This window comes from Oryzias melastigma, linkage group LG18 (assembly GCF_002922805.2).
Source record: "Oryzias melastigma strain HK-1 linkage group LG18, ASM292280v2, whole genome shotgun sequence".
In the NCBI taxonomy this organism is placed as follows: Eukaryota; Metazoa; Chordata; class Actinopteri; order Beloniformes; family Adrianichthyidae; genus Oryzias; species Oryzias melastigma.
This window is the reverse complement of record NC_050529.1, coordinates 24024583-24041005: the sequence shown is the minus strand read 5'-3', so window position 1 is coordinate 24041005 and position 16423 is coordinate 24024583. Positions and strand designations below refer to the sequence as shown.

The 16423-nt window shown below is 40.1% G+C and overlaps 1 protein-coding gene across 9 annotated transcripts in view; it reads left to right on the top strand.

The window, feature by feature from the left end:
• camk2d1 (calcium/calmodulin-dependent protein kinase (CaM kinase) II delta 1) overlaps positions 1-16423 on the top strand; it is a 166047-nt gene that overhangs the window by 122398 nt on the left and 27226 nt on the right. For all 9 annotated transcript variants that reach the window (XM_024288810.2, XM_024288815.2, XM_024288813.2 and 6 more), the window contains exons 7-12: positions 2537-2639; positions 6247-6330; positions 7395-7489; positions 9458-9580; positions 9681-9764; positions 16269-16311. In XM_024288810.2, the coding sequence (XP_024144578.1) occupies positions 2537-2639; positions 6247-6330; positions 7395-7489; positions 9458-9580; positions 9681-9764; positions 16269-16311 (532 nt within the window). The remainder of the gene's footprint in view (positions 1-2536; positions 2640-6246; positions 6331-7394; positions 7490-9457; positions 9581-9680; positions 9765-16268; positions 16312-16423) is intronic.

Genomic DNA, 16423 nt, shown 5'->3' with positions numbered 1-16423 from the left:
TATATTTTATATATATATATATATATATATATATATATATATATATATATATATATATATATATACACACATATAATTTCCCCATTACATTGACATTTTGGTTCAGATAGTTTGTCAAGTTGAAAATATGTAATCCTGAATATAAGCCCAATGCCACAAGGCATTCATAGCTTACTACTTCTTCAAAGAGAGCAATTTTATCACAAATCTAAAAAAAGGTAAAGTTAAGCAACAAAAGACTGAAAAAAAATTATTTTGAGTTTATTGGAATAGGATATTGATGATTTTTCAGGATTTGAGAAAAGGCTTTGATGAGCATCTGCTTTTTAGACTCAAATTTATTTTGTAAATCACCTTTCATGTAAAAAGAAAAATAGCTCAAAGTGCTGTACATAGCATAAAAGCTGACAAATACATTATTCCATATACATGCAATAACATAATAAGATAAACCCCTCATAATAAAAGACACAAGCACGAATAAATGACGAATGATTATAGCAAAAGAGAAACAGTTTCTCTTTTGCCTTCAGGGTTCTCTTCCGTGTACAGTACCTCACACATTTTTGCAGATATTCATGTATATCTTTTTCATGGGACAACACTGCTGAAATACATTTTTGACACATTAAAAAGTAGTCTGTGTCCATCTTGTATAGCAGTGTAAAGTTGTTTATTTTTCTGCTAAATAAATTATAATAGAGTCATGAATAGCCCAGCTCCTGGCAACAAAAGTGAGGGGTGTACTCACTTATGTGAGATACTGTAGTTTCTGAGAAACTAAAGGGAAGAGAACCTTGAAGATTGTCCTCCTGTTGACTGGGGGGATCATTATCCAGTCAACGCAACGTAGTCTTATTGAATTGGAATGGTTTTAAGTGCTGGTTTATATCTTTGGACTGACGTCTTAAAGCAACATTGGTTTGATTCGTGTAAAGACTGGTTCTTTTTTGAGTGTGTCTGCATGAACTGTTAGTTGGTTTCTGCTGCAATAAGAGGTCCTGAGTTTTTCTTTATAGCAGAAAATTAACAGATCATTTTGTGTGCTATTGTATGACTTTCTAACTGCTGTCAGAGACCTTTCCTCATATCAAGTATCCACTGATTATGGTCATGTGTCCGATCCTCCTTAAAATCTCTGTGCTTGAAGCTTTATCTTTTCAAAAACAGTACCAAAACATCTACTGTTTTGGTCTAAAAAGTAAATCCTTATTGGGCTTTTGTTTGGGATTCAGACAAAGCATTTGAATTGTGGTCATGCTCCAATGAGCCTGTGGAGACTTTCTCCAGAAGTTGTGGTCCCAATCTGAATTCTTCCCTTCCTCCTTGATTTGAAGTGGCAGTAGAAGTCAAAGTCGTGTCCAGATTATTATTTTTTTAAAGTTTTACACTCCAAACAGAGGGATCCAAAGTCCACTATCGCGAGAGTAAACCGTGTCAGGCTAAGAAGCTCTTTTCTTCATGTGGGTCCACTTTGAACCACAAAAGTTTATATTTGAATATAAGTAATATCAAATATCCGAATCAGACCGAGGTTACAGGGAGAAGAGATAAAGAAGGGGGAGGAGTTTAAGTATTTAGGGTCAACAGTACAGAGTAATGGAGAGTGTGGAAAAGAAGTGAAGAGGAGAGTGCAAGCAGGTTGGAATGGGTGGAGAAAAGTGTCAGGTGTGATGTGTGACAGAAGAGTTTCAGCACAAATGAAAGGAAAGGTGTACAAGACTGTGGTGAGACCAGCCATGTTGTTTGGACTAGAAACAGTGGGACTGAAGAAAAGACAGGAAGCAGAGCTGGAGGTAGCAGAGATGAAGATGCTGAGGTTCTCTTTGGGAGTGACCAGGATGGATAGGATCAGGAATGAATACATCAGAGGGACAGCACATGTTAGAGGTTTTGGAGATAAAGTCAGAGAGGCCAGACTGAGATGGTTTGGACATGTTCAGAGGAGAGACAGTGAATATATTGGTAGAAGGATGCTGAGTCTAGAGCTGCAGGAAAGAGGTCTAGAGGAAGACCAAAGAGGAGGTTTATGGATGCAGTGAATGAAGACATGAAGGTGGCTGGTGTTAGAGTGGAGGATGCTGAAGACAGGCTTAGATGGATGAAACTGATTCGCTGTGGCGACCCCTGAAGGGAAAAGCCCAAAGGAAAAGAAGAAGAAGTAATGACTTTTTGTTTTAGTGTGACCTTTTTAAAGTTATAAAAGCGCTGTTGTTATGAATATTCAAGCGCTGGAAGCTCTGCGCTAACGCTAGCGGACAGGTGAATATTGATGACGTCATCAAACGAAAATCAGGTCAGAAATATTAGACACTTTTTTCCATCACCCTCTGTTTGGAGGGATAAATGAAGGGGAAGGAAGAAACGAAGAATTCTTATTGGGCTTTAGTCATTCTGACCAATGGATGCTCTGTTTGTCACATTGTTGTATGTGCACAAGGATTTGCTTCCATAGTGTCTCGTATTAGTTGCCACTTTGCAAACCTCCATATACTTATTAGTCTCTACACAAGTGCTCTTTTCTATTTCTTTCTAGCCAGAGAATTTGCTGTTGGCAAGCAAGTTGAAAGGAGCAGCAGTCAAACTGGCAGATTTTGGTCTGGCCATAGAAGTGCAGGGAGACCAACAGGCATGGTTTGGTGAGTACACACAACTTTCTGTCTGCTTTAGTTGGATCTCAACTGTGTCTTACACAAAAGTGTTGATCCAGGCATTATTTGATCATTCCAAAACAAGCGTGCGCGGGGAGGGAGCAGTCCTTTACACGCAGTTACACGTGGGGCTGCAGCACAAAATCGACAGAGGAGAAAGACAGAGAGAGACTCGAAGAAAAAGAAGCAAAATCTGGGACTACTTCATTTTAATTCATAATGCAAAGGAAGAGTGTAGAGTCTGCAGGAAAATAATTCCTTGTAGAACCGCCTCTACAATTAACCTGTACAGACTCCTGGGAGAACCTCCAAAACAGATCATTACTGACAGAAGGCTTCATCTGCACAGTGTTTTTTTTTTAAGTTTAAAAAATGTCCCTGGAAAATGTGGTTAATTCTAAAGTGTGTTTAAATCAATACACAAATTCTTGTTATTGTGAGCAAGAAATACAAAAAGTTTATTTTGTGTTTCACAGTTATATTCAAGTTAAATGAAAGCACAACAAAGTTATATATGGTGATGGTGACGTATTTTCCTATTTGACATGTTGGAATAGGAGAGTTTAAATGTTATTTAATAATGAACATATTTTAGGTGCATTTTGAAAAATTTAGAATAAAGAGCATTGCAACTTTTGTCACAACTTTTCCAAAAGCTGCCTCAACATCAGGCATTTTTGGTCGCAACAACCATGAATATCTGTTACGAATCCCTGGAGGGTCTGTATAATATAAAAACAACCAGCACATGTGTGATGCAGCAGAAACTAATCAACCGTCATTCCGGTCCAAATTGTGGAAATTCTTTGAATTCATCAAAGTCATGTGACCATACAGTGTGCTAGAATGTTCTAATAATGATTATTCTAATGTGGAAAACAACAGTGGACTGAACTTTATCAAACTAATGTAGCGTGAAATGGGTCAAATTCAATGAAGAACTTGACTTTGTCTCGTAAAGGGGCATCATCTTCCGTAAGGAAGGAAAAATTACTCAATGATGAAAATTTTGCAATTTTAGCTTTAAAATTGATTAAAGAGTAATCTTCAAAATCAATCTCAACACTTCAGAAAGTAAATTCTCTTCTGAAGGGACCGTATCACAAAGAAAGAACAAGATGGACAATGACTGCCTTTTTGATATTAATTAAGAGATAAGCATAAAAATATATACAAAATAAGCAAAGAAAATCAATGTAATGCATGTGTGTGTGGGTGTGTGTGTGTGTGTGTGTGGGGGTGTGTGTGTGTGTGTGTGAAAGTCAGTGGATAACCAAAATAATGCCTCAGAACGGTTTAAGAGAAAAATTGTTTTCTAAAGAAAACAGTTACATTGAACTGCTCAAGACACTAGTCTGGATAAATCAAATTGGCTGTTATGACCACATCAAACTGCAACAGTTTTGCTGAGAGGGTCTCCTCACCACGGTGGCTCGAAGCTGGACTTGGACTGGACTTTCAGACAAAGCTCACCAGACAAAGGTGTTTCTCCTGAGGCCGATGAGATGGATGAAAGCAGCAGCAGCTTTGGTCTTGGCACAAACTTAGTTACGTGGGGTGAGTAGACATAAAAACAAGACCAAAAAAGATTGGAAGAAGTTTCCCTCTTCTTTCTAGAGCTGTTCTCTGGTCAAAACCCGAAATCCAACGGAGGTCCAACTGCACTGAGAGTGTGCATCGACCTTTTGACCTCAGAGGAGGCCTTGATTTCAGCCAATGGCTGCAGGCAGACGTCTCCAGTGGATCTAACAGCTTCATGTTTCCATCAAAACTGTTTAAACTGTTTAAGAAAAATACAAGTTATTTCTCTTAAATGTTCTGAGCATTCAAAGATGTGTGGTATCATCAAAGTGTATCTAATGGTGAAAGTCATGAAATACTTTTGTACGAACCCCTAAAGGGACATCGGAAAAAAAAAAAATAAAGTAAAAAAAAAATTACTAAGTGGTGCGTATTTTAGGATAAATCTCTGTTTCCATAAATCCTTCATAGGAGTTGTCCAGTGTTTTCCTTATCAAGAAATAGGGCTTGGGAGGTAACAGACCTTAAGGGCTAAAGGCCACATTTGGGCCTCTTAGCATCAAAAGAGAAGCCAGATTCTCAAATGTCTCAATAAAATCTCCACAGAGGTATTTTATGGCCTTGGGAGGTCTAAGTCTTGGAATGTATTCCTGATTATAGTGGAGTCACAGTTTTCCTTTAATTGCTCATCCTTTGAGAAGTGAAAAGACGTCAGAAGGCATCGTAGCATGCTACACTAACAGGTGAATGGATTTGACATTCATTCTCGTTTACTTGTTTGTTCACATATTTAATTTGTTATTTTGAATAAAAAGAAGAATCTGGAAAACTTCACCTGCACTGTTCAGTAGCAGGTATTTCTCTCTGAGTCACACTGGTGGAAGTTTGGATCAAGATGTTCTGATTAATTTTAGGTCAGAGATTCGGGTCGTTCAAAACGAACCAATAATAACTCTGAATCAGATCGGCAACCACAAAACATGATATGATGTGTTGTTACAATGAATCGTGACACCCCTATCTTTAATGATCCTCCTCTACTGAACAAGCGCATGTGATACGAGGGACCCCCCCCCCCAACCCTAACCCTAACCCAATTCATACGTTTCCCTATTCTCTTTTTAAACTTGTAAGCTATTTTTGTCTTTTATTGGGCTGCAGCTCAAGTTTCTAAAAGCAGAAGTAAATGTGTATTTCACCGCTAAACACTGCGAAATTGCTCATTTTTCAGAGCGTGGTACACATCACTCTGATCCATCAGGTCTCTGAACCAGGATCTATTGCTTTGAAGTTCAGCAGAACTTCTGCTCGCTTTGCCGACAGCATTTTGATGGACATGAGCTGCTGCAGCTCCACTGCTTCACTCGTTCTTATCTGAGCCTCTATGAAGCTCCATAATCCACGTCTAAATATGATGCTGGCAGCAACGTGGGACAGAGTTTATGTCTCATAACAACCAAAACTGCGAGGCTGACTGAACATTTGACAGATTTTGTTGTTGTTTTGGTCACGATGTGGAGCTGCTCAAAGAGGCTCTGTGTGCTCTGCTGCCAACTAGTGGTCGGAGGTTGAAGTGGAAAACAAAAGCAAGACGTGAAGGACGCTCATAAATAATTACATAAATATTGCCATGGCAACATTTTAAATCGATACAATTATTGGCAAACAAAATATTGCGATAGATCAGCGAATCAACTTTTCTTACACCCCTCCTTAAAACCACTCACGACAGTTTTTGTTATATTAGGGTTAGTAAAAGTGAAATTAAGAGCCCAAACCATCTTCATAAAATCTTTTTTGCCTTTCACTACTCCCTATTGACTAGAGAAATAATTGCTATATTCTCTTGAGCACAGTCTATTTAGGGCCAATTCACTTCACCATTGGAGTGTGCCTCATTACCCAGAGTCCTTCTAAAAGTGGGTCAGATGGCCCACAGAGGAGTGTCTTCCCTTCTTACAGTCCCTAAAACCAAAATCATCAATTTTACAGAACATCTTGTAGTTATTATAAAGTATTTGGTCCTTTTGTGTACTGGTTGCCCAAATGTCATGTTTTTGCATCTGTGTTTCAGGTTTTGCCGGTACTCCAGGTTATCTGTCTCCAGAGGTTCTAAGGAAAGATCCTTATGGTAAACCTGTGGACATGTGGGCATGTGGTAAGATTCTCTTCCAGTGTGAGAGACAGACATTCAACATTACTTAGCATTTTACATCAAAGTTATTTTTATGGTAAATGACGTGTTCTGTGCAAGATGGTATGGTCAGCATACTCCAGGTCAGTCAGATAATAATTACCAAAAGACGCTTCAGGGACTCGCTCACAGACTCGGCGCATCAGCTGGTCGTCTGCTTCCTGTTCCTCTGTTTTCTTTATAATGGACTAGACTGGGAATGAACTGGACTGCCAGCTGTTTGTTGGCTTGAGATGACTCTGAATATTTATTAAATGGCATGAGGCAGAGTATTTGATCCTTTGTGTTGTATGTATCTTTTCTCAATAGTTTTAAAGGGGCCCTTCCATGATGTTCTTAATTCTTTCAGAGTGAACTATATCCATATGGATGATCATATATTACCTTTGGAACACTAGGAATCAAGTTATTGATGAAATATTAGTTATATTTCTTGGGGTTTTTCCTACTTGGAAGTAAAACGACTCTATTCCTGAAGCTCCGCCTGCCGATGCGTGCCGCTGCAGTCCACTTCATGACGTCATCCCAGACAAAATCTGTGTGTCTGTATTTCACCCACGAAAATAATCCAAACTTCTTCAAAGATGGATGCACGTATGATATATCTGCCTTTAGTATGCCTGGCCATCGCTAAACTCCTTCACAACACAAACACACGTGGCTCCTTCCTGTTTTTTTGGTGGTAACCACGGGTAAGGTGATAAATTGAGTGTTGTGTTAGTCTGGGGGGCGGAGCTATCAGAGCAGACTTTTCCTGGAGGGAGCTGTTGGCATCAATCTTACGTCAGCACATCTCCACCCGCTCCTTTTCGTGGGTATGGGAGGGGCTGCAGCAGACAGTGCGGGTTTTTAGAGGATTACTTTTAAATGCATGAACAGATCAAAATACCACTTTGGGGTTCTTTATAGTGAGGAATGAACAGTAAAATGCATTTAAAACCCCAAAATGTAGAATTTTCACGTTAGGGCCCCTTTAATGTTTATCAGACTGTTGAGAAGTCTGTCAAAAGAAGTGCGTGTGATTACAGGTGTAATCCTCTACATCCTCCTGGTTGGATATCCCCCCTTCTGGGATGAAGACCAGCACAGGCTCTACCAGCAGATTAAAGCTGGAGCTTACGATGTGAGTTTTACTGCTGAGACCAAAGCAGGATTTTGGTGTTTGTTTCATCACCAATGACCTTGTCATTCTACTAGTTGGGATTCTCCCACAACTAGATGCACTTTCAAGAAGTTTTTAATATTTATTTATTTATTTAGGCAGTATTGTTTTGTCCGTTTCTTTTTGAAATTAGTACATTTAAAATGGTACAACATTTTACTGGTGTTTTACTTGAAAGAAAAATGCTGCACAGGCTTCAGAGAATGTATCACTATCTTATGCTTGGCATCACCTTCGTCTTCTAAACTGTATTTTTATGAACCTTTGAATTGTTCTGTCAGGTTCCTTTAAGAACTATGCAAGTCAAACAACATTTTTATTAATATACAGTGCATTCCAAATGTTTATGCAAATTATATTTTTCTATGATTTTTCTAAATACTCAATGCAAATGACAGCAAACGAAATGATCAAGTCACTAACTATTACAGTATTTATTAAATGTTATTGAACAAACTTCCAAAATATAACAGTATTGAAAAAAAATATATATATATATATATATAAAAACTTAAAATGCATTGTTCCACATTATTTCCTACAACAGAATTTCACCACATTTGATAGATTCAAAAGAACTGAAAATAATCATGAGTAAATTTAGCTTCATAAAGGAGGTCATACTTATTCAAATCTATCTCCGTTCTAGTCAAAAGCATCTACATAGGTGAAGTCACATTTCAACATAGGACCCCTATTTTTTCAGCAGCTTCACAATTCTTGCATCCATTGAACATATGAGTTTTTGGAGAGTTTCTCTGCAGGATGTCAGAATATCCTCCCAGAGCTGCTGTGTGGATGTGAACTGTCTCCATCCTCACAGATATTTGTCTTGGGGATGCTCCAGAGGTTCTCAATAGGGTTGAGGTCAGAGGAGGATGGGGGTCACACCATCAGTCTATCTCCTTATAGCAGCCAATGATGCAGAGGGATTCCTGCAGCAGAGATGGAGCGTCGTCATGATGAAGATGATTTGGTTACAGAAAACACGGTTCTACTTTTAGGACCACAGAAGAAATTGGTCAGTCAGAAACTCCGCCTACTTTTCAGAGGTCATTTTCACACCTTGAGGGACCCTAAAGGGGCGACCAGCTCTCTCCCCACGATTCCAGCCCAAAGCATGAGTCCACCACCTCCTTGCTGACATCACAACCTTGTTTGGGACATGGTGGTCATCCACCAACTCTCCTCTACTCCATCCATCTGGACCATGCAGGGCTGCACGGCTGTCACCAGTGACCCAGACTGTTAGAAAATGAGTCTTCATGTCTGTCTGGATCGCTGCAGCCGTTTCTGCTTGTGACTGTTATTTGGGGGGGTCCAATAGAGGGTTTATGTAGAACTAGAGCCTCTGGAGGATCCTCCGCCTTGATGTTGGTGGACTCCAGAAACAGTAGCAGTTTCAAACATGTGCTCCTGCTTTGTGATAGTATTTTAGCAGCTGCTCTCTTAATCTGATGTTTTTTTTCTGAAAGTAACCTTCCTCATTCTGTCTTTCTGCACCAAACCGTGTATGTCTGAATCAGCCTTAAATCTCTCAAATAGTACGATGATCACGCTTTGGTTTTCGTTTACTATAAAAAGTCTTCATAGTTTGTCCAAGACATTCAACTATTTTGCTTTTTTTGAGCAGTAGAGATCTTTTTTCTTTCCCATATTTAATAAGAATGTTGGTCTGCTTAATGACGGGGAATATCCTTTAGTAGTTTCTCCTTTAACTGAACTCACCTGATAAACTAATGATGACAGGTGTCTGAGATTGATGTCAGTGATCCAAAGTGCCAAAAGACACAACATCATCCATCATGACCCATAATTGAAAAACATAGAATTGTCTTTTTGACACTTGGAGACAATTTGCATAATAATTTGGATCACACTGTAAACTAAAATGAGTGAAAATATCAGCCTGTATTGGCCCGATTCTAGTTCCCCTCTCCAGAGTGGGACACTGTGACCCCTGAGGCCAAAGACCTGATCAATAAGATGCTTACTATCAACCCTGCCAAGAGAGTCACTGCCACAGATGCACTCAAACACCCCTGGATCTGCGTGAGTAGCACATATCCTTCTCTCCCCTGTCGGCCCTCTTTTAATTGAGGCTTTTTGAATGTTCTTGTTTAAATTGCTGAGTCCTAATTTGTGCTTACAGCAACGTTCCACTGTGGCTTCCATGATGCACAGACAGGAGACAGTTGAGTGCCTGAAGAAGTTCAACGCCAGAAGGAAGCTCAAGGTAAATACTGCAGTACCAACTGGAATCATCCGGGTCAAACAAACTGGAAGACTTGGGCACGTTTCTATGTTGTTCACTGTGCTGTATATGCTACAGAAAGAATATACAGTCTAACACATCATGCAAAGAAAGTATGAGCTTGCAGCTTTGCCTGGATTAAGGTCTTTGGCTCCCCAAAAAACTAGATGTGCTTCCTCCACCAACACTGCCCTCTGGTTCATCCGCACCCTCAGACAACTTCAGGTAAAAGGACGCCAGATGGGAAGACTGTACAAGAAACTTTGCATAAGGAGATGTATTTCAATCAGATCTGTCATTATAAAGACTCTGTTATGTGCAGTCAGGGAATGCAAATGGAGCTCCGCCCCACCTGCAAGGTATAGCTTAAATGGCCTATAGCAGTGGCCAGCAAGGTTTATGACATGAAGTGCCAATTCTAAATTTTCTCCTCAGTAACTGTGCCATCACCAACTATAATGTGAATTCTGTTGTTTTTCGTTTTTGGCTTATTCTGTCAGGGAACACCACTGCGAATCAGCTTTCACTGATTCACATAGGTGGTTATGCAGAGAGTTTATACGTCCAGTGCTCTTACTGACACAGTCCTGTGTTTGAAAGTACAGAGAGACCCGGTTAGGCAGCAGCATGAAGACTCTTATCTAAGGACCCTCAGTGGATTTTAGCTCATTGCCCACCGTGGGAACTGAACCCAGATCCTACACCAGCCAACTGAACTATCCTGCCTCTTCTAACTATAATGCAAACATTAAAATGTAGATATATATAAAAAATCGTTTTCAGTATTTTTCAATTTTACTCAATTACCAAACAGCAAGTCAAACAGTGTTTGTTTGTACCAAAAGTTGTGCATTTGTGGTAACAATGTTTGTATTATTCGTCCTTAGCCTGAGTGTCAGGGCTCAGCCAGTCATGTCCTCCTTCGACCACCCTTCCCAGAGTACTGACTACACCTGTTCCCCATCTCACTCAATGTCCCATCATGCATCTGCTGCCACTCCTACATTCGCCAGCTGTTTTCCATTCAGGCTAATCACCATGCTGTATTTAACCCTGCTCTACACTAAGCTCTATCCGAAATCTTGATTTGTTTACTCTGGTACATTTAGTCTAAGCATTTAGTCTCTAAGTCAGAGGCCGGCAACCTTTAGCATTAAAAGAGCCATTTGGGCTCGTTTTCTACTGATCAAAACCTAGAAGGACTAGGATAAGACAAGGATAGTCTTACTTTAGCTTTTAGGAAATTTGGATTTGCATTCATGACCTTCTTTTTTATTTTATTTTTTTAAATAAATATGAATTATGCCTATTTTTTGGCACGAACAAAAGCAAAAATATAAAAAGAACTCCATTAGTTCAGATCAGCACAGCTGCTCACTTTTATGAAGTAGTGTCCTCTCTTTTTGTCCTCTTCAGGGCACACATCTCAGATTAATACATGTTTGCGCAGAAGTCATTAAACAGAGCTGAGCGCGCACGTGGAGGGGGGGTTGTAAAGCTCATTACTGCGCACACGAGCGAGAGACAGACCGGGGCAGGTGCAACAACGGCATCATCACAAAAACGTAAAAAAAAAAAATAAGTGACACTGAAAAATGAAAAAACATTTCGCTGTTACTGATGATAGAAAGACAAAATATTTAGTCTGCAAGAGAAGAATTCTGAAAAGACCTGACTGCACACCTGTGCAGACACCTGAGAACAACTTTCTCTAGAACAGAGCTGGGTTCTGTTTCAAGAAGCAGGTTTAACAAATTCAGAGTTCAAACCTACACTCAGAGTTGACTGACTCAAAGTTCACTAACTCAGAGTTTTTAGTTTCAGAAAAGTTGAAGAGAGTTTGTTCACTCAACTCTGAGTTGTTGGAACCATCATCAGGCGTGAGCGTCGCGACCATAAAAAGCTCTGATCAATGGATCAAAGACGGCACGATTCACAATTGCAAAGGGAACAAACACCTTAAGGGCTTCATACTTCACGGTGACAGAAATTGATGTGTTCCTACAAGCATATGCGACTACGAGCACATTTTCTACAAAAAGATCAACACAGCTGCAGCGGTAAAACAGAGAGAGAATATCTGCAGAGTTAATGCGAATGTCTACATTTGAATCATTTCAATTCAGGAGAAGAACTAAATCATGTCAGGAAGGTCATTCTAGTTCCAAGCTTGGGGTGAGGATGATTGCTTACGTTGGAGATCCTCTGAAGCAGCCGTGACGGAAGAATGCTCTGGAGTGTAATAGTGCAGGGCGGATTACGTGACCAGATCTGCTGCTCCCCAATTTAGAAGAAGCGGGAGCTCAGAATCCATTGGCAGGCAATGATCAATGTAGAGTGGCTTCTTTCAGAGACGTAGTTAGACGAGAGCTCCAGAAAATCTACACTCCCCTGAGAAGGGAACAGAAGCAGGAAGACTCCAAAAAAAGGGACAGGCTAAACTCTTAATCCAGGCCAAAAAACAGGGTCAAAACCATGAAATGACTAGCAGATCAGAATTATGAATTGCTAGAACCATGAACAGTCTCAAGAAACTGGCAGAGTGGAAGTAAACCTGAGCACCTTAAATAGTGAGGAAACAGCTGGAGCACGCAGGAATCAATCAGCACAGGTGGAGGAAAGGCGGGGGAGAGAGTACAGGACTCAACCATGACAATGCCGACCTTTACCATCAACACAAACTATTTTTTTGCTCATTATAATTAGTATTTTTGGTTGTGGTTACAGTGTTTTGTGTTGTTTCACTTTAAAAGTTAAATAGTAATTGGTATAATTTATTTTAAAGATTTTATGTTGAAGGAAAAATAAAAACATACATATTTTACACTTGAAAGTAAAAAAAAAAATACAGTTAGTTATTCCGTTTATATATGTATTGATAAGTTGAAATAAAAGAAGAAGAGCCCTGTTTGAGCCCTCCAATGTCTCAAAATAACCATGACAACAGAGGATTCCCTATTTATTTGTATGTTTTAATATTATTTTTTCTGTTAAAATTACTATTTACATTAAATACATTTTAAATTATTATTAAAAATTTGGTATGAGTACCTCTGGAAAACCATAAATGTCAACGTGTAGACACACCCTGTGATTGTTACACTTGTTTCTGTTACCCTGCAAACTGACCCCGGCCCCCCGTCAGAGAACAAAAAGGTTATGTGGCTCTCACCAGAAAAAGCTTGGGGACCCCTGCCCTAAAGTTTCCTAACAGATGTCTAAGTTACTCTTGCTGTAGTAAAATTCTTGAATGTCCCTTTCACAAGTTTCCACAAATAAGCAACTTTCTTTTACTGAATCTTCTTCCTCTGTAAAATGTTTGCGTCTGGTTTAAACTCACTGTCATGGAACAACCTGCTGCTACCCTCTCCAGCCACCAGAGAGAGCGCTCACCAGAGTTTTGACCTCACTCCCTGCCTTCACCTGGACTCATCATCGTCAGCTGTTTCCCATCATCTCATCACTTCCTCAGTATATAGTCTGGCTCCACACTGTCACTCTCTGCGAAGTATTGTTTGTGCCACCCTGCCTGCAACACTGAGCGTTTATTCCTGGACCTGACCTTCTGCCTCTGACCATGCTTACTCTGATTGCCTGCCGCCTGCCCCTGATCCTCGCCTGGACTCTGACTACTCTTCTCTCTCTTCTCGGATGATTCCATGCCCGTGTATGACCTCTGCCTGTCTGACCCTGCATAGTCTTTTGGACTTTTAACTCTGATAATAAACCTGCTGCACGTAGAACCAGCTGTCTGCCTGTTTGTGACACTCAGACTTAATGATGAAGATTTCTCCTTTAACTTCCCAGTGGATGCTAACAACTAAACATTAACTTTCCAGATTTTAAGGTGGGATGGATAAGTAAAGCAAAATCAAATGACACAACTGCCATAAAACTGATATTTTCTACATTTAATAATAAACATAACTGCACCATCTCCACGACTTTATTATCAGCATTTGTGAAACACATGAAAGTCAGTCACCTCCTTTTAGGCAGAGCCTACTTTGATGTAGTTCACTTTTGGCTTATCCCTTTCGGGGGTCCCCACAGCCTAACAGCACCCACTGTTTCCCATCAGTGATTTGGCAGAGTTTTTACGCCGGATGCCCTTCCTGACACAACCCTGTACTTAAGGGGCACAGGGACCCAGTTAGGGAGCAGCGTCAAAGGTGTTGCCTAAGGACCCAATCTGGGTGGGGATCAGTGGACAACCCTGGGAATCGAACCCAGGGCTGAGCCACCCAGCCGCTGAAGAGTCCTGCTTTGATCTGTAGATTAAAGATTCATTTCTATTTGAAGTCAAAGGCTCTTCTTTGGTTTCCTCACTGGCTATTTTTTTCACCAAAAACTTTTCCAAATATGTTTTTGTATTTTTTTTTATTTTAATTTTTATTTTTTGAAAACATGAATAAACATCAGCTCTGATATTTAAAAAGCTTTGTGTCGGTTCTATAAAAACAGACAATAAATGCACAAGAAAGGCAGGATAACATTAGTCATATGAGTCTTTTAAGTCCTTTCAACTTTATTCCAGTCTGCAAGAGAACTAGTTCCCAGGTACTTAAAAAAGGAGTAAATGAGCAGCTTCTTAAAGGGTTAGTAATGGGGTTGTGGGTCATTTTCGGTGTTAACTGTAATTCGCCTTATATTTACCATTTCCAAATGTTTTGCCGTGTTTTGAGCAAGAAATATTGAAATAAAACTGCATTTTTGAGGCCAAATTTGGCAAACCTGTCTCTTCCGGGTAAAAAGCTCCGTTTTGGTAACAGGGGTCAATATAGTAAGATGGCTTTTCCTTTGCGTGTCGGAGCTAGCGATAGCGGCGATAATTCAAGGTCCACAATTCTGTCTTCAGACTCAGATTGTGGAAAAATTTGTTCTGAAAGTGACGCTGATTCAGAGGCGCCGGGTGTTTGTGGTTTGAGGACTGTAAAGCCCTATCAATTTGAGCCGGCAGTGCGGAAAGTAAGAGCTCACAATCTGGCAATGACACTGACAGTGACGCTGAGAATGCCGATGAAACTGAAAGCTGTCAGTTTATCAGAGCCATGCTCGAAGCTGGAAGACGTGGAGCATCTCGTGAAGCTTTATTTACAGATCGGAACCTTTTGGGGACTCTAAATCAAATCATCAATGACGCTGACTATCCGGGTCGGTAATGCAGAGTTTCATATGCAAAATAAAGAGCTTAGACCGTCCGTCACTTTATTATTATTTATTTATTCACGTATTTATTCACTTTATTCACATACCCAGAAGCTCTTTCACCACCTTACTGCATGTCTCTGACGTGCGCAGAAAAAAAAGGAGAATGTAAACAGTGCTCCGTACGCCCCGTTCTCCACATGAATCGTCCCGTTTCAACACACAACAACAACAGGGGATGACAACAGTCTGTCACGTTAGCTAAGTACACTGAAAATTCCGAAAACGATTCCTCTTCAGATGAAAGCATCACACAGAAATGAATGAGATCTGATCTTTCACGGAGGAAGAAATGACTGGTGGACCGCTGCGAGTGTCGATGGTTTCATCAACGGATCTGCAGAGATCCTGCAAGCCACCATCAATGATTAATAAACTGCAAATCAAACAAAGAAACTTCCAAACATGTGCAATGTTTTAAACATTCAGTTTACCTGTTGAAATCAGAAGCTTTTCACAGTTTAGTCGGTCTGGTTCTGCTCACAGTGTTCATTCACAATAGGCTCATTTCGATTGTAAATCTCGTAAATTTACGACTTTAAAAATCATAATTTTATTTATTTTTTTTTTTTTTGTGGCTCTAATATTCAGTCGTACCATAACACAGATGTTTATAGAGTATCTGCAGACACCCCAGGTCCGCCTGCATTCTGCTGCTGGCGCTGTCTCACTCACATGATGTCAACGCGTCACGTGACCCAAATCGAGCCGTTTCTGAAGCAGGGCGAAATGCGAGTGTGATTTGTCGTTGATTTGGTCAAATTTTACAAAAACCTGCGTTTGAGTGTTCTTTTTGAAGGATGCATAATTTATATAAATACAGCTTTTCTGATGGGGACTGAGGATTAAGCTTGTGGTTACATACAAAACACAGGGATTACAATGATTTGCTGTAATATCAGAAAACTATTTGGATCTGATGGTCCTTTGATGCCTTCATCATTTGAAGTGACATTTGTGACTTGTCCTTCCTCCATTTTCATTCCAGTCTGCGACATTCACATATAGCTGCCTGGGTGGAGTCATTCAACCACGGTTTTATTTTGGTTTTAAATGGTAAATGATGTATACTTGTAAAGTGTTTTTCTACCCTACTTGAAGGCCCAAAGTGCTTTACAGTCACAGTCCCATCCACACAATGGTGGTGGCTCCGCTCCTGAACACTAGCACCAACCTTCCACCAGAGACAATTTGTGGTTCAATGTCTTGCCCAAGAAGTAAGAATGGTTGCTTTCCAAGAGGAGAAATGTATTGAATACCCCATATTTCTCTCCTCAGGGGGCCATCCTGACTACTATGCTCGCCACTCGTAACTTCTCAGGTAGGACATTATCGGGTTTCAAAGAGACAGACTCTTCAGACTTATGCCTCAGTCCCACCACCAGTATAGATTCCCCTGCAAAGCAGTGTCACGTTTACTTTTGAAATTGAAA